This window comes from Diadema antillarum, unplaced genomic scaffold (assembly GCF_040938485.1).
Source record: "Diadema antillarum isolate AM-2024a unplaced genomic scaffold, OU_Dant_1.0 seq00001285_RagTag, whole genome shotgun sequence".
NCBI lineage: Eukaryota > Metazoa > Echinodermata > Echinoidea > Diadematoida > Diadematidae > Diadema > Diadema antillarum.
The window spans coordinates 224,648-245,911 of record NW_027272064.1 but is presented as its reverse complement, the minus strand read 5'-3'; the positions used below and the strand labels follow the sequence as shown (position 1 = coordinate 245,911).

The window sequence follows — 21,264 nt, the reverse complement described above, 5'->3', positions numbered from 1 at the left end:
GTGTCACCAGTACCTTTCACTATAGGTTTTAATTTTTGCGAATTTCACGAATCACAGTTGGATCGTGAATTTAACAATATTTGAAACTGTCGCCATGCCCGAGGAAAACAGTGCAATTGAGAGAGCTTAGGTGTCAATTTGCAAAAGCAACATATCACAAAAATGTTTGTGATATCCTAATTCGTCGAAATATCTGTACGCGAAAATAACAGCTTATTAAGTGTATGTTTTTGGGCATGTGTATTATACTGATAAAGGGTACTGGGGCTTACATCGTATGCATAGCGCACAGCTTGCGGGATGCGGCTGATGAGCGCCAGGGACGGGTGGAACTCCAGGAGGAAGACGTGCTTGAGGGCGGGGCGGCTGAGGTTGATGGCGATGGGCTGCTTCTGAATGATGGCATGGGGCAAGCCAAACTGGTTGCCCTCCCTGGTCACTCTCTTAATGTACTCCCTTTGGTCATCAATCTGTGATAGGTCAAAGCAGACCATGATGGGGAGATACTCACTTGGTCATTTTACAGGTCATCTAAAGGTATAATATAGGTCTCAGAAGTGCTCAAAATTCATCTTCCACCATTTGGAATTTGCTCGCAAAACATTGAAGGGGGCTACAAGAAATTTGCCAGGCTGACAAGATTTACCAAGATATTGAATTGTTTTGGAGTCTTTTGAAATTATAAGGAGAAAATGATTTTGTATGTAGTGCATGACTTTTATTCCTGAAGCACTTTCCCTGTTCAGCAGTGGGTTGGTAGAATGTTACTATTACGCAATAGTAGCATTGTACCCTAGCAGCTAACAAGATTTGTATGCGCTTCACTCTTGTGCGATGGATATTGCTATGGCCTGATATACTGTAATCAATGTAATCGACCATAAAACATCATGTAGCAGCCATGTTTGGGTATGCTCTGAGATTGCTAAAACTTTCAGTGTACCTTTTGGGGTAATATTTTGCATTTTCATCATTACCACACAGAAATTTTGTGATCACTATGTTTATTTCACACATTTATTATGCATATGTCACTATTTAGGAATAACATTCCAGAGTTACTGCAGGCATATGATAACTATGTTTTGCTTTTCACATCTCGTAAATCGCAACTATTCTCCACTAGATTGTCTTCCTTTACTGTGTCTGGTATTTCCTAAACATGTAAGAAAGAAGGGGTCTTGTCTTCTCTGTGTAGTGTTTGACAATACCCATAATCTTGAGTATTCAGGAATATATGGAAGGTGCAGTCCAGACTTTGCTCTGTATTTGGCCACAAATAATATATTGACCTTTCAATCAAATTCATGCACACCATTATTTCCAGAAAACTCTGGTCTTCTTCACATTGGCACAGCCACAGTAGAAATAAGGATGGTGGCAAAATGAGCACTCTTAATATCCTATGTACCAGGAATATGAAAAGATCAATATATATCTGGTACACATATATTTCTCTTTTTTCTGATTATGGTTTCTTACATGATGATAAAACTTCTAGATATAAACCATGCAAAAAAACATCAACACTTGGTGACCATGGGATATGTTAAAATATACATGTACACTATACGACACTAAACGTAAGATCATCAGGCTTGAACCTGTAAATCTACACTTTGCCACTGGGTTGTTATGCAGTAATAGGAAAACATAACATCATTCCTCACCTGTTTATCAGACACAGACTTGACAATGCTGCAGTGGAGCTTGAGGCAGCGAGACTCCATGCGATACGTCTGCACAAAGTACTTGGCCTGGAAGTCGAAGCGAGGGCGCCGGCCCATGACATTGGCCATCTCCTGGGCTAGGAGGCGCTTTTCGTGCATGTCAAACACATTGTGATAGGCCTCCAAGTAGACATCAAGCAGCTGAACCGATGAACAGGAGAACATATAATACTGACTTACATATATGCACACTTATGGGTATACTTGGTAGGAATGTGTGGCAAGGATAAATACATTATACTTAGATGTAATCACATGATATTCCCTGCTGGAGCACTACACAAACTCCACATGTTAAAGGAAAATTATGACAAGGCATATACAGGATATGCCAAAAGCCAAGGTATTTGTGAGTTAATGGTACAGACTTTACATAGTGATCATTAGATGAGTTATTTCTTTAGAAATAATCAGCAGATTCTATTCATGTATCACTGTGCTGCTTCCAAGACATACAACTCATTCAGAGGCATTTCCATGTTTCAATTCAAATTGCTATTTACATTTGACTGACAAGCAACAGATTTAATTTAAATCACTGGTAACTTTTGGCTTCTGCACTTTTGTATGAATAGTTGAATATACAGAGCAGCAAGGGAAAATGGAAAATTGACTAGAAAACAAAAAATATTGAAAAGTTTAAATGTTACAATCCTTACCTGTCTCTTGTTCTCCAAGAACTCTGCCTCATTCGTCCACAGGTCCAGCAAGATAGCGAATCGGTCAACGAGGGAGTGACCAAAGCTGGGAATGTCCACATCATCACTTGATTGCTTCTGCAAAAGATATAATAAATGGTATGGAAGGTCAGCCACTCATTGAATAAACTGTAGAACCCGGTTTTCAACTTCTACCACACAATGAATTCATTGGCACTGCACTCTTTTAATCATGGCAAACTTGAAAAGGCCTTAGAAAGAGTCATTGTAATCAGTAGTCTATGATGTTTGCAACAGGAAGGATGGTTTAAGGTTACATGATACGGAACTGGTACAGAAAATAGAGACTGAATCCAGTTAGGGAATGTATGTTACACAAGATAAGAAAATAACTCTCTATGATAGTCGGTTCAATTGTCGAACTTTGACTAACTTATATTCATATTATCCAATCCAACACCTAGATGAGACACTACATTTACTTGATGTGTAATTTGGCTATCTTAATTGTTTACCTGTCTTCTCGATGAACTGATTTGAGATATTCCTCCCTGGCCATGGCGCGTTCTGTTCTCTCGATCCTTCTCCAAGTAGTGGGTTGCAATTAGGAGGAGATCTTTTTCCAGTTCACTGAACACAACAAAGGAAACAGTGAGGCAGTTTTTTTAAAAATTCATATAAAAGACCCTAGAAATATATACATTTTTTTAATAGGTCATTTATTTTCATTTAGAATAGCTAACTAACAATAAATAGAAGATTTTTTTCTACAACAGACATTAGTATGGGAAATATATTTGTCACCATAGTATACAGAATTGATATGAAAAAGGAAAGCTAAGTGTGGATGAGGTAGTCAAAAGAACTAGCTTGAAATAAACTTCAAAAGACATCAACAAAAAACAATGCACTGACAGTGGCATATGACATGAATAAGAATGATTATGATTACACTGGTGTTGATGAAAATGACATCACTCCCATTCAAGCCATTCATATGCACAAGAAATTAGTATTTATTGCAAAAGGTTCAGTCATGTCTGGCAATGCCAGACAATAAGACTAGACTCACTCAAAGTCACGCTTGGCGCTGTCATAGACAACAAAGTAGCCTCTCTGATCCTGCACATGCACCCGTCCTTCATCGATGGTGTAGAAATCGTCATGGTTCTCGATGTCAGAAAACTCCATGAACTCGGCTTCTGAGAGTCTGGTTGAAGAAAACAAGTCGATGTGCGAATTCAAGCACAAAACAATCTTCCTTGTGGCAAAGCACCTTAAAGTTTGTTTTTTCTTTTTTTTTTCCTGCATCCTCTATAGAAATGCGTTTACAGGACAAATGTATCCCTTCATTAGTGTATCTACACACACACACACAATGCTGCTGGGCAATACAGCCCACTCCATGGGGTGCCCTCAAAAAGAAAAGACAAACACACAAACAAAGTTCTTGCAAGATGTTGTTAATATTAAGCATGGAGACATGTTATCATTCTGTTCATTAAAAAACAATGTCAGTAGTTATCGCAAAGCATCAATATATTAAAAGCCAACAAATGCATGACTGCACGAATGTAATTGTAAAAGGCATTTTACCTCTGAGTCAATTCCTAGTCATTCACCTACATTGTACTGTTCATCTATCTAGAAATGATAGAGGGCAAATAACTTAGCATAGACATTTTCTCTTGTTCTCAGAAAATGTCTGCTAGCATAAATCTCTTGTGTATTCCTGTTGAACTTTGTTTGAAAAGAAGAAATTGGTAGGCAACATTGAGCTTATTAATATCATCAGTGCATTTACAAAACAGTGATAAAAGATATGACAAGCTGGAAAGTAAAACAACATTTGTGACCCTGCACCTCAAAACAAACAAATAGTCGCCAGACATGAATTTTTAGTTAAGACCATAATCTGAAAGAGCAGACTTGAAGCTTTAAAATGATGTATAACTCAAATCAAATGGACTCTCCTAACCTATCTGAATATTGGAAAGAAAGCACAAACTCAGGAAAAGTGTGAACTGAGAAAAGAGGCTCTGAATTACAGTGTCTATTCAAGCGCTTAATCTTTACTAAACCGTGCTGGCTGTGCGATGAATGGGACAAAAAACAGGAAGTAAACCACCAGAATAACGACCACATTTTGAAAAATCTGGCAGCAATGCAATGATATAACATGCGGTCAAAATTTTAGTGTACATTTGAAGATTAAAAAAAAAAATGATGCAGTGTTTGCTTAGCTGAGCATCTTTCTTCATGAGATGGATGCACTCTTACTTGAACTCTGCGGGTGTGTTGTGGAGGTAACCATGGCTACCAAGTCCTCCTCCTCCTCCAACTCCTGCCTCTGGGGTGCCCTGTCTGTGGTTCTGGTGGCTGCAGCCATAACAGAAAGACTCATGAATTTAGACATGGCCAGTGAAACATTTAGAGTTTAGAGTTTTCTCTAAATCCTCACGAGATGCAATTCTCTAATACACAACTTGTTCAATGGCAACACAGAATTCACATCTTTCAATGAAACACTCAGACTGATTGATTGTTGATAGTAGAGGAAAGTGAGCTACAATGGGCAGGGCACTAGAGTATTCCTCCATTCAAAAACACTTGACAAAACACAAGCAAAGTTGGGTCCTAGCACATTGGTTGTCTTTTATAAGTATTGCATGCACAGATTTCTATGGCGTAAGTGGGGTTAACAATGTAGTACATTTAAAGGCCAGGTTAGGGAACAAATTGGGATAACTTCCTATTGCACTAGAGCTACAGTTGTACATGAAACCTGCATGGGTCGTGGCATGTCTCATTTTAAGGCTCTTTATCATCTGCTGCATTTTTGTAAGGTTTTTTCTTCTTCTTCTTTTTTTTTTCTTTTTTGATGACGATGATGATGATTGAGGTTAGGTCATGAACATATGGTATCTCTGCACTACTTTTTTTCCCCCACATATCAACTTGCCTGTGGTATCTAAACAGACTTCTTGCCTTCAAATATCTAAAGCCAAGATACACAAGCATGCTTGTGAGAGACATGAACTACTAATTGCTTATGATTACTTCTTGACAGCGTACCCACAAACTGCAATAGCACAAAAAAAAGTACATGAACACACTAGTACACAACTACAATTGAAAGCAGATGTCTAGTACATCATTCTCATCACTGGTTGATACGTCTGCTAGCTTATATACACACAGTGTGTCGTCCCAAGAGTCCTTTTTTATCACTTTCTGCACTGAGAGCCTGTTAATGTGATACACAAATGGTATGTGTTGCCAAAGTGTTTGGCTCTCACCACACCAGCAGCAAAATACTCACCTGAATCGTTTCTGCTGGTCACCTTCGAGTGACAGTCCCTCATCATTGATTGTCAGAGTCCGTTCTATCGACCGGAAGTAGTTGAGCACACTCAGGCACTGCAGTGTAAAAGGGAAACAAAGATCATTATTATCTTACTAGAAGTATGTTAGGTGGAGCAATAGTAGCAGGAGTAATTGCAGTGTAGTAGTAGTAGTAGTAGTAGTAGTAGTAGTAGTAACAGAAGAAAAAGTAGGAGCAGCAGCAGTCGTAAAGTGGTAGTTGATGGTTGAAAGAGCTACAGTGGTTATAGTAGGCACAGTAGTCAGGGAAGTAGAAGTATTGAAATGGAAGTATGATGTCAAGTACCAAATTTCCATGCAGGTAAACCTAAACTCCACAAGAAAAGCACCAGTGAGGTATAAACATCTATAAGATGCCAAAAGGACATTGAGATGCAATAATCTGCACAAACCAGGTTTGAATATCATACCATGTTCATCCAGAGTAGGTAGACAGGCAAAACCGTCATTAATATCAGAAAAGATTTTGCTTGTGAGTTTAATCTTTGTCTTTCAATAACTGATGAGTAAACGTTAAAGGACTATCATGGCATCAATGGCTTGAATGTCTTGTCTCAGAATTGTCTTTCATGGGGATAATGGGGGAAATCTCCTTATAAGCTGTGAAGGATTTTTCCCTTTGCTGCTACTGACCGTCCTCTGCAGGTCCCTGATCCTGAGGTGGCGGAGGTAGAGGTAAGAGAGGTAGCCACCCTGCACCATGGTGGGGTCTTGCTGGCTGCTGGAGTCGTCCTCCAACCCTAGACGCTGCAGGGCGTCGGCAAACGTGAACTCCGCCTCCTCCCCCTTCTTCTTGCGGCGGCGAGAGGTGGCGCTGCCGGCCCGCGAGGATCCCGCCCCGTAGCTCATGGTGTCCACGTCCTTCTCGTCGAACTCTGTGACGGCCAAGTCGTCTTCTTGCCCGATACTTGGGAGAGAAATTTGGGGAGGGAGTTTCAGACTAATCCATGCTTTCCTTAGCATGAGCATTACTGAAAAGATGTCTTGGAAAATCTTATTTAGTTAGGCCTTTATGTATCACACACTAAAACATCAAATGTTTTTGGTGTATCATCAATAATAGCCTCCTTGTATTGTACAGAAAAAAAATAAGTCTAGAATTATAAATGGCCGAGAGTGAAGATGTGTGTGATATTTATATTTCACACATGTATCTAATATAATAGCATTTTTATTCAACAACGCCCAAGGCAAGTATTAGCATATCAAGAATATGTGTTAGTAAGCAGCACAACATTTAATTTTTACATCACTTTTGACATTTTGCAATATCTATCATTGTGGTTGATCCTTACATATGCATCAAAGTCGTATTCCAGATAAGCATTTCACCACAATATGAGTATGTATATGATCATTAACGCTTAGTATAGTTTGGCAAACTTTCTTCCATAATTGGATAGATATTTAGCAGAAGAGACATTCACATTGCTTCAATGCTCCATTCAATACAAAACTGTAAAACATATCACTGGGCTTGAAACTCACGATTCAAAAAGCTCAGGATTGCAGTAGATCTTTCTCCAAATGGCATTTGTCTTGTACGCCGTCCTGTGCGACGTTACTGAGGCAGTCTGGGTAGTGGGTGGATCCCTCACTGATATTGCATGGGCCCTGAGGGACTCCATCACTTTCTATGAACAATATATTGTACATATACAATGCGTCATTAACACATAATCATTGAGACATTACTTGCATTTAAATGATCTATACATTTGTCTTTAGCAATCTTAAACAATCCATGTGTAATGATATTTTGATTAACCTGGTGCCCTATTTGTGTAACAATTTCAATAGTTACAAACAGCACCTAAAGATTACTGGTGTTTTGTTTCATTTTTTTTTTCGTAAGCTCACAAATCACACGAACTTCCAGACTGCAAGTACAAAAATTCCCAAGAATAAAAACTGAATCATCTCAACATAGTTAAGTCCTTGAGAAGATTTAGATGAACTTCATCCAATGATCATGATTTTACCTCATCGATTGGGGTAACTGCTGACTTTGACCACATCCTTTGACACTTGGTCTTATTACCTGGTACGTTCATACTCGTATCCCAAATAGCTTACAAGAATGGCCAATCAAAACTTATTTCTGCATGAAGTTATTGTCAGTGTAAGGAAAGTATAAATAGGGTCATTGTGAAATAATAGTGAAATCTACTCATGTGACACTGATTTCCAGCTTCTTAACGTCTATGTCAAATTCAAACAGACAAATAGTCCCGCTACAGCACTACCCTGCCCTCAAACTTGCAAAAGATTGAAAAAAATACAAAAAAGAAAGAAGAAGAAGAAGGAGGAGGAGGAGTCAACGACAACGATGACATACCAGAGAATCTGTGACAGAGAGGAAGCGGGACTGGGCCCGGAGGAGCTCATCGATGCTGTTCCTTTGTCTCAGCTTCATCATCATCTTCTCCTGCATGGGATCCTTGTCAGGTCTGGTGATAAAAACAGAATATCAGCATTTTAAAAGCCTACTCACTTACATTTCAAACTTTTCATTGAACGTTTAAATAGCTGTGCTGTGATTGGCTGGTGACAAAGTACAGATATCTCAGTGTGAAGCATACTTGATCTGCCACCACATCAGAGTATTCAAAGCTAACATGCAACCAATTGTTTAAATATCAAAGTAAAATTCTCCAGACTGAACTATTAAATGATAAACAGTTACTCGTATCTTATTACAGAAACAGAACAGAAAATAGAGCAACCATGTGTCAAAAAAGTTTTGAGAAAACTGGGTTTTAAGCTTACGTGTAGTTAAGTGAGCATTTGTAAGAATAATTGGTCAATTCAATCACCATAGTGACCTGCTTCATGATTTTTTTTTTTTACCACATATTTTGAGACTTTGAGAATTTGACAAGAAGTTGTGAAGATATCAAACTTTTGATTTTGCAACAGACCTCAAGTTCATATGTGCTTCATCCAGATCATCTGACTTTGCACATTCTAAAATCAGAGCACAATGGTAACAGGACTAATATTTCAAAATTTTCATTTTGATACAAAATGTGAATTATGACCTAACAAGGAATCAGATCTACAATTGTACCTTACCAGATATATAATCTATTAAATGTGGAAGTCTCAGGTTACCTAAGTTTGATGTATGGCAGCCAGTTGGTTTCCTTCAGCAATGCATGGGATGAGGTGTCTGCCCCCCAAGACTCATTCCCAGTCTGTTTGAGAAACAGAATGCAAACAAAGATCAAAGTTTTAAACATTGAACATTTGTGAAACATTGATGGCAAAGAAAACTACTATTGGCTATCAGAATATCGCTGCCAGCTCACATCAAATTGCAAAGTGCATCTGCAGAAAATATTTCATTTAAAACAGTGAAACTGTCACAAGAGACTTCTTGTTTGGGACTTGAAATGAGCACTTTTGAAGTAGTATTTAACTAGAAATATCACTTAAGGTGATTAATACCCCCGCCCCGTGACGACAGTCTTACCCAAGGAATGATCTTTCCTTGATCTTCTGCCATTTAAATGCCGTTACCATGGCAACGCAGCTTCCGACACGTCTGAAAAATATGTCTTGCACATCTTCCCACCAAGACTATTGTGTGTGCCACATTTCATAAGCTTTTGTCAAAAACTGAGGAAGTAGTTCAATCCACAAGATCTTTCCTTGATCTTCCACCATTAATATGCCGTTACCATGGCAACGCAGCTTCCGACATGTCCAAAAAATATGTCTTGCACATCTTCCCACCAAGACCAATGTGTGTGCCACATTTCATGAGCTTCAGTCGAATACAGAGGAAGTAGTTAAATCCGCAAGATCTTTCCTTGATCTTCTGCCATTTATATGCCGTTACCATGGCAACGCAGCTTCCGACACGTCCGAAAAATATGTCTTCCACATCTTCCAACCAAGATCAAGGTGTGTGCCACATTTCATAAGCTTTGGTCAAAAAACTGAGGAAGTAGTTAAATCCGCAAGATCTTTCCTTGATCTTCTGCCATTAATATGCCGTTACCATGGCAACGTACTTTCGGGTACTGTCAAAAAATGCGTCTTGCACATCTACAACCAAAGGCACACATCTGTACCAAGTTTCATGGAAATTGGGCAAAAACTGAGGAAGTAGTTTGCAACACAAAATTTTCCATCATTTTGGCTCATAATATGTGAGCTGTTACCATGGCAACATACTTTTTGTCACTGTCAAGAATTGTGTCATGCTGACCTATATCCTAAGACAAATATTCAATATGAATTCCATGAGAATTGTAAGAACACTGATGAAGCAGTTTTGCTATGAAGCATTTTGCCCTATATTTTACCAATAACATGCCGTTACCATGGCAACGCACTTTTTGCCACTGCGGAAATATGTGTCTTGCACATTAACATATTCAGATGAACATCTGTACCTAATTTCATAAAAATTGATCAAAAACTGTGGGAGGAGTTCGCGACGCAAGATTTGTATCCATTTTTGCCCATAATATGCCGTTACCATGGCAACGTACTTTTGGGTACTGTCAAAAAATACGTCTTGCACATCTACAACCCAAGGCACACATCTGTGCCAAGTTTTATGGGAATCGGTTGAAAACTGAGGAAGTAGTTCGCGACGCAAGATTTGCAACGGACCGACCGCCCGACCGCCCGACCGACCGCCCGACCGTCCGCTGATTCCTATATACCCCCTTCAAACTTCGTTTGGCGGGGGTATAATCATAGTCATGGTAGTAGTACACAAGTAGTCATCATCTGCATCAGTACCATCGTAGTAGTCATAGTTCTACAGCATAAGACTTCAGATTTGAAATCTTAGGTCTGAAATGGTCTTTGTTTAAAGGGGATGGCTAGTAACTGATCAGCGGGAATCAGTGGGAATGCTGGGGGATGATTGTTCCAATTCTTGTGGGATTCATTTAAGAGTACATTATATATCTATTGTTGTGTGAACATTATTTGCTTCCGAACGGTCTCATATTCAAGTAATGTGCAGTTTAATGCCCCGTCACTGTACAGGCATGCTAACCTGGAAACATTAGATTGCACATTACTTGAATATGAGACCATTCTGAAGCAAATAATTTTCACACAACAATAGATATATAATGTACTCTTAAATGAATCCCACAAGGATTGGAACAATCATCCCCCAGCATTCCCACTGATCAGTTACTAGCCATCCCCTTTAAATGTTATCTTTTGATATAATCATCACTTTTCACAAAATGAGGAGTCTGCCAAATGAAGTTTGAGTGACTTGCTTTGTTGTCAACATTACTGTATTCCTACTTTTTGTCAGATAATGTTGTGCTAAGCTAAGTTTGATTCTATTATGATCTGCTGTGCTGCATACAACGTATATGTGATACGCTATATTCCTTCTATGTTTTGTTACATATTTTTCCCCTCCTTGTTGCTGACAGGTAATAAAGCTGTCCTGAATGGATAACACTTAACATACAATGTAGATTGATACCTATAATGTAAACAGAGCTTAACCTCAATAGCATATAGAAATGGCTTCCTCACCTCTAACTTATCATAGGTGGGGAATGTCTTCTGCTGTTCTTGCCGGGAGAAATGCGTCTTGAATTTTCTGGATGCTATGGACACCAGTTCCATCTCATCTGAAGCACTGTCAATGTCGTCCAAATTCTGACAAAAAAGAAACGAAAAGAAAGTCAAGACAATGAAGTTATGGACACTATAAGAGACAGGCCCATAGAATAGAATGCACTTACAACTGACTTGAAAAATGCACTTTCGGACACACTTACTCCTAAAGTGGAAATTTTCATGCAAATTCTCTTTTAAAGGGAGCAGCACAAACATTCTTACCATATGCACTGAATAACACGACATGAGGAACTCAAGGAGAGGCTTCAACTCTTGGAGTCCGAGGACATGACATGGGATACCCAAGGTGGAATTGTTGGATGCTGGACCCCCACCTACGCATGCAAAGAGAAGAAAAGAAGAGCAAAGATTAACCCTCCAATACCACACAGACACACACACACACACACACATACTAGGCTATTCAGCCACACAGGACAAAGGCTAACATTGTGGAGGCCACTTTTGTGGCAGAGTGTTCTCTGAGACTTTTACACTGAAATTCAGTTGGTAATATCTATCCAATAAGAATATTTGAATACAAGTATACGAGAGACTGAACGATTTCACATTTTAACTCTAATACTAATTTATGAATGCATGCCTTTCTTATTATTATGTAAATGTTGAGATTAGTGTCTTCAAATACCAGATTACACAGAAAATGGAGAACATGAAACACACTGTTTTCATGTGGAAGCAATCCATTGCAATTAGAAAGTAAAAAATGTAGATATGGACAAGACAATCACTTAATCAAAAATAATTCTCTATCATTTTTTACCCTTAGTTTGTCTTTAAAAGTCTATCTACAACATCAAACAGCTGTTTTCACAGAAACCAAGCACTTCTATTGCGACCAGGTTGCTACGAATAAGTACCATACCTGCAGCAGCAGCAGCTGCGATGCCATGTGGTGTGTGTGATATGGTGTTCGTGCTCATGACATTGGCCGATGAGGAGAGCAGGGACCCACCCACGTCTGCTCCATCGTGGTTCCCACTCTTGACGTCAGCAGTCTCCGGAACACTCTCCAGCATCGACACACGACCTGGGGAGGGCGCTACGGGAACCTCCCCGGTCGACAGGCGGCCCTCAAACACGGACCACTTGCCCGGAAGCTTGATGGTGTTGGGGGTCTTGGCGCCGAGGCCCAGTCCCCGACTCCGGTGGTCCCTACTGTGGCGGCGCTCCACAGTGACCTGGCCCTCGGGCTGGTCCAGCTCATCGGGAGAGATGTCGTGCTTGTGGGCAACTGCTATCCACTCAAGAGTCTGTTTGATTGCAATTATGAAAAAGGTATTCACTTGTAGGTAAGTAACAGAGTCTTGCAGCATTCGTTTATTCTCATAATTGACCACAGTAAAACACTGCGATACTTTTGTGATATACCTTTTATGCCAGCTGCCTGAAATGTTTACACACTATTGATAATTTTGTAAGTTCTCGATGACTGACAAAAATAAAACTTCTAGGGAAGCATAATATAGGACATTTTATCAGGCACAAACTCTCAGAGTATGATCGATTACTCACACAATTTATGAAACTTAAAAGAGAAACAAATGATGATGTTCTAATGTAAGTGTAAAGAAGCAGTTTTGATTCCAGCATGTTGGAGGCAGCCAATTGGAAAAAGTGTCCATGAGTACCACAATATGACTTCCTGACACTGCATAGCTCATCTTTAAGGGAGAAAAAAATTCCATTTTAAATACAGTCAACCTTGCCTCAGTGAAATCTATTTGGACTGAAGAAATAGCTTTGACTGTGGGAAATTTGACTTGTGAGGGATTAAAATCAATAGAATATAAAGAGGAGACTTGTACAGACCTCAACTTAGGTGATTATTTGACTTATGCGAGGTCGACTTGAGCAAGAATGACTGTACAAGTGAAACTACCATTATTACTAGGACTATACACACTGTTTCTAATATCACTTCTGCTGTTATTTCTGGGCAATGTTAATATCATAAACACTATCACATCCTCCAGTAACTCACTGTGACTTACATAAATTATATAATACCACTACTACTATTTCTGCTACAACTGCTACTAAACATCCTCCATTTCCATGGTAGCAATTGACACTCCCACCAATTCTTGTAACTGTGAAACTAATGCCTACAAATGTACCTATGACTATGACTTATTAACAGTTACAAATAATCACCTTCAAAAAGGAGTGTATGAGTTTGACAGAGTGGCAGTGGGTGACCAGCCACCGGGTGTATATCTGCATGTCCTCCAAAGTGACCGTGGTTTCAGCCACAAGGGGTTTCCCCATCACCAAAGCATCGTGGGCTGCAGAGAGCCGCTTGGCCCTGGCAATGGCATCGCTGTACTCAGACATGATTACCCTGTGAGTTGAGAAATACAATGTATGCGTAAAGAAAGAAAATATCCCCACGGTAAACAGTGAATGGTGCAAAGAACACTACAAAATGATGCACAAAAACATGTACAGTCTATGAAAGTCAGGATTCTCTTTGTGTGGAAATGACAAATCAGTAGTCCATAGACTTTCTCTGAGCACTTAATCCACATGTCAGTGTTAGATTGGCATTCTGACATTCACAATTTTCTTTTTTCTTCTTACCTCACCTGCCCTCACTTTGTTTACAATGGAATTTGATAACAATGTGAAACAAATGCAAATGCATGCCATGTTTTCGTACTCTGGTGGTTTCCACGAATCATCTTGCATTTCATGCTGTATTTTATTGCTTCTTTATATTAGTATTGAGCCATAATCTGGATAAATTGTTCACTACTACAGAGCAGATTTTAAAAACATAACTGCAGAGCCAGAGGTCAAGAAAGGCAGTGGAAGTGGTACCTCAAAGTCAACATCAACAATCCAGTTCTACATTTGGAGGATAAAGGACACAACTGATTATGAGTGTACCATGGTACATGTATGCCAAACAGTTTCTATCCTTGTATCACTTCTGCGCAGCCTCAAGTTAATTGTGACATGCTAAGGTATACTTCAGTCATGCAGTATGTGATCCTGAAAAATAAAAAGGCTTGAAAAAACCGCAGGTCACCTTTGGCAGTCATATTCTTACCCCAGTTTGTTCTGGTAGTGTGGGTAGAGTGCTTCCAATGTACTGGTGTGCTCACAGAATCTTTTCCACCTTAACATGTGCATGTGTTTGCACTGGACCAGTTGCTGAATCCGATCGCAGAAAAACTGCATTGAAAAAGATTGTGTCGAAGAAAAGGAGACAGAGGGTAACTGTCAATTACAACTAGCTCTATGAAAAATAAACATTTTATTGATAAGCATTGATTTAGTTCACTTTCCATTATGGGTGTTTACATTCTCAGATATTTGGACAATATTGCAATCTCAAACAACCATATCACATAAAGACTTCAAAATGGGGTGGAGATTCAAGTGACATGGAATATGATTTAATCTTCACCTTCATGTTTGGATAAACTTGCATCCATTCCATTAATCAATTATAAGAGTGCATCCAATAATACTGTAATGTTGTTACTAAGAACAATAGATTGCAGTGAGACAAGTCTCATGGAAAACAAGAAGACCCAACTGGCGTTTACAGAAGGTAGTTAAATACCTTGCTTGCCACAAATCATACCTGATGGAGTAAGAGTGGAAGACTCTCCTTGGTATACTCTTTCTTCTGGCAGTTCTGCATTTCTTCACGCATCACTTCCGCCTGCATCACCAAGGGTTGTGCCTCACTCACCTGAATAGAAAAATCAGAAAACACCTCCATAGGCTAAACACATGACATTTGTCCACTGTAAAGAATGTAATAGATAAGATGTAACGACTAAAAAAAATACATCTACTACTAATAAAACTGAGGAGGTTGAGAACTTTAAGAGATTGTCACCAGGTGGTTGAATGCACAGCAAGTTCAAAATTTTCAATCAATTGACCAAAACTTTCACATACACACTTATATTAGAATATTTTCAAATCATACAAATAGAATATGATGTTGACTGCGGAATCCCACTATTTTTCCCTGTTGTTATCTTTTCACATGACAGAAAAAAAGGGGTGATATCTCATCTCACAGCATTGCTACAGGAGAAGAAAACTGTACATATATTTCATGATGCCTACCTCCATGGCTCTTTTGATGATCTGTTCTCTTTGTTTCCTGAAGTGGTCCACACTCTTCGGCAGTGGAACAGAGCTAAGGACGAAGAGAGATAACACTGTAGAATCGGGCCAATGAAAAGTCCTGTGTCTCATCTGAAAACCAGCTCACTGGTTTAACCACTAAACAACATCACTGAAATACAGGTAGGCAAACTAGAACTGCATCCATGTACACATTGAATGAAAATAGAACTTTTCAGTGAAATAAGGAGTGACACAAAAGTGACATTTAAAAAGTTACAATGCCAGAAAAGAAATTTAAAATATTATCACACGTGTACCTCATGTTGTCTAGGCCAAGTGACTGTGACAGTGTTTGTCTAGACCTCACATCATATTTTGCAATTGAAATATCAAGAACTTGATCTTTTTTTTTCTTTTCTTGTAGGATAGAGACCCTACTAGGTATTTTCCACTTTTTATAAACCATGGTCAATGATTAAAAACACAGCCAAGAAATTTCCACCTCTCTCCTAGCATAAAACAGTTTTTAAAAGAAGATGGGAATGATTGAAGGCATATGTTATCCAACACTGCACACTGGCACTGGTCCCACAGTCCCTGACCAGTAAAAATCACTGTCGGACCCGTAACTTTTAAGGAATTGACCAGTAAAAAATGGAAACACTAAGTACCTATTGGTCCAACAGACAAGTTGGACCAGGAGGGAAAAAAAATGGATTACTGTTCAGTCCTGTGTTATCTCACCTGGCCACCTTGGGCGTTTTGCCCAGCATTTCATTCTCCTCGATGTCATTCTTGAGATCCTGAAGCTCTTTGGCCAGCTCCTCCTCCAGATTTTTGATCTTTTCTGATGCCCCCACCTGGTACAGCTCAGCTGACGAAGACATGTTTAATCCTTTTGCTGTAGTTGTTCAAACCTCAAATTAACCACCTTTGATCTACTTCATTTTCTTGGAAGACATTGCTCAGATCTGCTCCTGTCCTAACCTGTTAAAGGCAGACACAATAAGAAGGGATATCTGCAAAAATCTTGTCCAGTATTTTGACAGGAAGTGAGATCAATCTGGAACAATGTTGAATCATTGCACATCATTGCAAATCACGTTAGCAAAATATCATTGACTTTTTCTATTTTGCAATAAAGTAAAATTAGCTTAAATGGAAACATATGGAATGTTAGAGATTGTCAATCTAATATGACCAAATTACTAGTTGTTGATGATGATAATGATGAACTATAGCATTTGTATGGCACCATATATCTGCTATAAACATTCTGTGATAGTTCCTGATAGATTTTTCTTACATTAGATAAGGCTGGACTTGTTCAAAAATGACTGCACCACGAGCATTTGTAATGCTGCTAGAACAGTGCATAGTTCTACTCATTTGACTCGTTGCTGTGCACTACACTGTAGGACCCTATGATATGGGTCATTTCATGAATGTTTCAGAATCGATACACGCAGCTCATAAATATCCATATACCAGATTGATTAGAAGAAATACTTGATATAATGAAGTTCAGAACTGTAGACTCTAAACCCAACATTAAATGATACACTGAAAGTAGAGAAGAGTGAAACAGACATCACCACAGACTTCACAAAACTTTAAGTTGTATAGTAAGTCTGCTACTCATCGGCCACTTATTTTTAGATCAACCACCCTCGCACAATGGATTTCTCATGTCAGGGAGTAATTTTCAAACTCGAATCTCATTAGCGAATTCAGCTGATGAACAATATTTCAAATGGTATCACGTACACTTCTATGGAAGAAAACTGCTACACAACTCTATGCTCTAACCCTAATCCTAAACTGAGTAAACTCTAATCCTTATCCCAAAGCCACCTAAACTTTAATATTCACGTTACTTACACATGAATGCACAGGATAGCAGGAGGTACATATGGAAGTCTTGCCGAAACCTAGCCCAACTAAGGCTTAGGGAAATTTGTAATTTCCAGGAGCAATCTGTAGACTGTGAATAAACTTAACTTTAAGACCATAACTAAAAGTGGAGTTTTAGCCAAAATTTCTTCCTCCTGAGTCCTGTAGTAGTCTAGTGAAAGTGTCGTGAGCTGAGTGAGCTATAGAGTAAAATATCCCGTTTGCGGCAGTTTAAGCATTGTTAAGGGTTTTTCCAACTTGTAAACAAATCAGGCAAATCATTTTCAACCATTTCATATATCATAGACAAGATTTAATATTCATTAACGCAATTGTTTTCATAAAAGAAATTTACCATTGACCAACGCAGTTTTCATGATTTACCAGGGCAAAACCTGGCACAATCTTCGCCGATAAGGGCGATAGGCGACGTAGTATTTCTGCTTGCGGCACGATGTACAATCCCTATGCAATACGCGCGTGCTCTGCGATCTCTAGCTGAATACTTCACATGTCTCGCGAACATTGCGTAAGCGCCAATTCCCATTGCAAAAGCATGTGAAAATAGCGGGCGAACATGCAATGGCCGCAAACGAGATCACAATTCTGGCAGTGTTGTTGATGTCTTTCTCGTGTTTTTCTGAATTTTTTCGATGGTAACATCCACTTTCCGAACAAAAATGGCGGCCCACATCAGCTCGCGAAAGTTCTATTTTATGTGAGGATATGTTTTCAAAATCTATGAGCATCGCCATCGGGAAAACAACAAAAAAATCAAGTTTCTTGGACCATTATTTCTTCATTGTTATGTTTTGAAAGAAGTACTGAAAATTTTATTTTGGATGCGATATGTTGTCATTTAGGTGAGAAAATTTCACTTTCGTCAGAGATCGTGCCCCTTTTATCGGTTGTTTTTGTTGATTGCTAGTGTGTTAGTATACAGCTGTATGTGTAACAGTTAGTGTGCATGTAACAGTGCAATGTGCTGTGTTTAGCGGTATATTACCGTGTATGTTGTACCTGCTGCGAACGGCTGCACACTGCCGCAGTTACTCTACTATGATACAAGTCTTGTAAGACGTCTAGAATATAGTAAATTAATTGTGAGTACGGAATTCAAAACCACGAAAAAAAAAAAAGCGTCCGGTGATACGATCTACTCTTCTACCTGATGAATCCAGTGACAGTGTCAGTGAATGTTATTGTTATATTTTAGAGTCTATAAAATTTGGTTGAGCGTACGTGCGTGAGCGGCGTCCGTGAGCGGCGTCATGTCACGCACAAGCTACTACATAGTCCCATTAACCTACTTTTACGTTAGTATTATCAAACTGCAGTTATTCAGCAAAATAAATGCGGGACAAACCAGTCTACAGCTTTTTGCCACAAGTAGCCGAGAGCAGGATAGATTCTGCAACTTACCTACATTCCAGGGAGGTTTGATAGAACATTTTATGTTTGACTTTTATAGAACTATTATTCTTCCGGCCGGCGGTGGTTTGCAACCAAGGTAAAGGGAATGCTTGTGTTGATATCGTTGCTGGATATACGATAAAAGAGTTGAATCGATCACGTAGGACGCAACTTGTAATTGAACTGAGCATGCGTAGAAAGGGGTAGCAACCAGCCAAGTACAGATTACTTTACAAATATTTTATTTATGTTTCCATTTCTTTTGTAAAATCAATATGTAGCATAAAATGAAATAATTCAATGATATAAAAATTTACATTTTTATTTTTTGAAGTAAAATAAATTGCTTATAACGAAAATAAAATTACTTAATTTACCATTATATTGAACGAGTCTGCCCTAAAAATAAAAGCAACCGAGCAAGGAGTGAGATTTTACATTAAAAAAGAAAACAAACAAAAAACGGGTGTTCACGGCGGTGGAGAGGCTTTCCTTGACAGAATAAAGAATATAAGTTCACTTTTCAGAGTCGAATCCTTTTGTCAACAATTCTCCAACAGTGCGGATTTTAGGCTAGATTTCATTTCATTTTTTTTTTTCTATTTACCCAAGTTTCCACAATCAACAGATCAATGAATATTTACGTTGTTTATATATATACAAACTTTAAATATATCATGATGCAAAATGGATTTAAACCCGTCTTAGAGTACATCACATACGTATTAGTTTACAAAAGTTTAATTTTAAGCTTACGTTTGAAGGTAAAATATCCAGATGTTCACTGTATTTCAGTATTTACAGAAAATTATTGAGCTTTGGGATATTATAAATAAAAGTATTTTGCAATACTCGAAGTCTAGTTTTTGATATATGGAACATGGCGGAAGTCTGCTGGTTGAATATTTATGTATTCCTTTATTTTTCTTAAATACACTCTAAAACTTTGGATAAATCACGATTATTCAATTTACCCATCAAAACTGCTAAGTTCATTAAATACAAATCATCCCTTTCAAAAACATTGCTATATATATATATATATATATATATATATATATATATGTCGCAGAGAAGCAGATCATTATGTGGCCATAAATACTGCCATAAATACATTTTAAAACTTTTTTTAAAGTAAATATTTTGTCAATATTAATCCTGGCTGAGCTCCCCTAGGCAAGTATTCCATAATTCAGATATGGTAATACCATAGTTGAATATAACATTAAAAGTAACTTTGATTTAAAAAAATGATCTCATATGAAAATTACCCTGAATATCTTTGAATAAGTTTATTCAAATAAATAAGATGAGGTCATCACTGAAAATTTGTTGAATGTACTTTTAAGACCAAGTTTCGCTATAATCGTGTTCGTTAAAAATGAGGTGCGATGAATAACAATATGATTACGCATTGTCTGTGATCAAAGTGGTTAAAATAAAACATCCCTATCACATCCATGCAAGCATGAAAGCACACATCCCAACCTCTCTTTCTCTTGGTCTCTTTCTACACATACATGCATAAATACACACACACATACATACATACATACATATATATATATATATATATACATATGTGACCCATTATCATGTTACCACACAAAAGACATCAAAGCCATAAAAACACACACGCAAAATATTCCGATTTGGCTAATAAGACACTCCATAGTTATAATTCAACTGCTGAAGACACATACATGTATATGAATAACAAGGAGATAAATGTTAAGACACTATAATAGTGGAAGGATTGTCTACATAATTGTCATGAACTCATCGATCACTGCCTAAAATCAACCCTCACATGAAGTCACCATGGTCACTTGTGCCATACTTCTTTTTACAGTCTGTCTGCTCGTTTCACACCATCTTTAAAGAGAAATTTCACACTACAAATATTGACTAGCTTCCAACACAGTAAGCTTTAAAAAAAAGAAGAAGAAAAACAAACCGCAATCATTTTATATTTCACTCAAGATTCAAATTTGGAGAAACTGACAACCACGTTCTATGTGAGTAATATTTTATTGTACATCCAAGCTAAGTGTATATTTGCTGTATATTCTCATTGAGAAATATGAAAATAAAATTGAAAATTGAAATATCACCTCATCTAATATGCATGAGACACTAACCAATATCACTGTTCTGTTGAAAAAAAAAAGTTTATAACTCCATAATTCCTGTATGTTTGTCCAAATTGATTGAAAAAAAAAATCACCATCATCATATTTGCTTGATGATTTATCTGAAAGTCAACTTAAACATGAAGTGGACTCTAACTTTCTTCAAGGTTTGCAGACATTCAAATGATAATTATCTCCAGATTTATTTCCAAATCTGGACTGATCTGTTAGGTTATCTAATTCAATTGTATTTCTTTCTTCATCTTCTTCTTCTTCTTTTATTAAAAGGGGGTATGACCATGGTCATTGTTCTTTACAACTCACAGA

General features: G+C 38.1%; 1 protein-coding gene across 1 annotated transcript in view; it reads right to left on the bottom strand.

Annotated features, from left to right (window-relative positions):
- The window catches only part of LOC139707931 (uncharacterized), a 52,113-nt gene extending 35,631 nt beyond the window's left edge, over positions 1-16,482 (bottom strand). Inside the window, exons 1-19 of the mRNA XM_071619926.1 lie at positions 16,244-16,482; positions 15,497-15,569; positions 15,000-15,110; positions 14,460-14,584; positions 13,562-13,748; positions 12,270-12,657; positions 11,606-11,718; positions 11,297-11,422; positions 8,888-8,970; positions 8,112-8,223; positions 7,262-7,407; positions 6,407-6,680; positions 5,712-5,809; positions 4,670-4,768; positions 3,462-3,599; positions 2,905-3,019; positions 2,390-2,506; positions 1,671-1,871; positions 273-470 (exon numbers count right to left, since the gene is read on the bottom strand). Of these exons, the coding sequence (XP_071476027.1) occupies positions 273-470; positions 1,671-1,871; positions 2,390-2,506; positions 2,905-3,019; positions 3,462-3,599; positions 4,670-4,768; positions 5,712-5,809; positions 6,407-6,680; positions 7,262-7,407; positions 8,112-8,223; positions 8,888-8,970; positions 11,297-11,422; positions 11,606-11,718; positions 12,270-12,657; positions 13,562-13,748; positions 14,460-14,584; positions 15,000-15,110; positions 15,497-15,569; positions 16,244-16,386 (2,847 nt within the window). The 5' untranslated portion in view covers positions 16,387-16,482. The remainder of the gene's footprint in view (positions 1-272; positions 471-1,670; positions 1,872-2,389; positions 2,507-2,904; positions 3,020-3,461; positions 3,600-4,669; positions 4,769-5,711; positions 5,810-6,406; positions 6,681-7,261; positions 7,408-8,111; positions 8,224-8,887; positions 8,971-11,296; positions 11,423-11,605; positions 11,719-12,269; positions 12,658-13,561; positions 13,749-14,459; positions 14,585-14,999; positions 15,111-15,496; positions 15,570-16,243) is intronic.
- Positions 16,483-21,264: the final 4,782 nt, after the last annotated feature.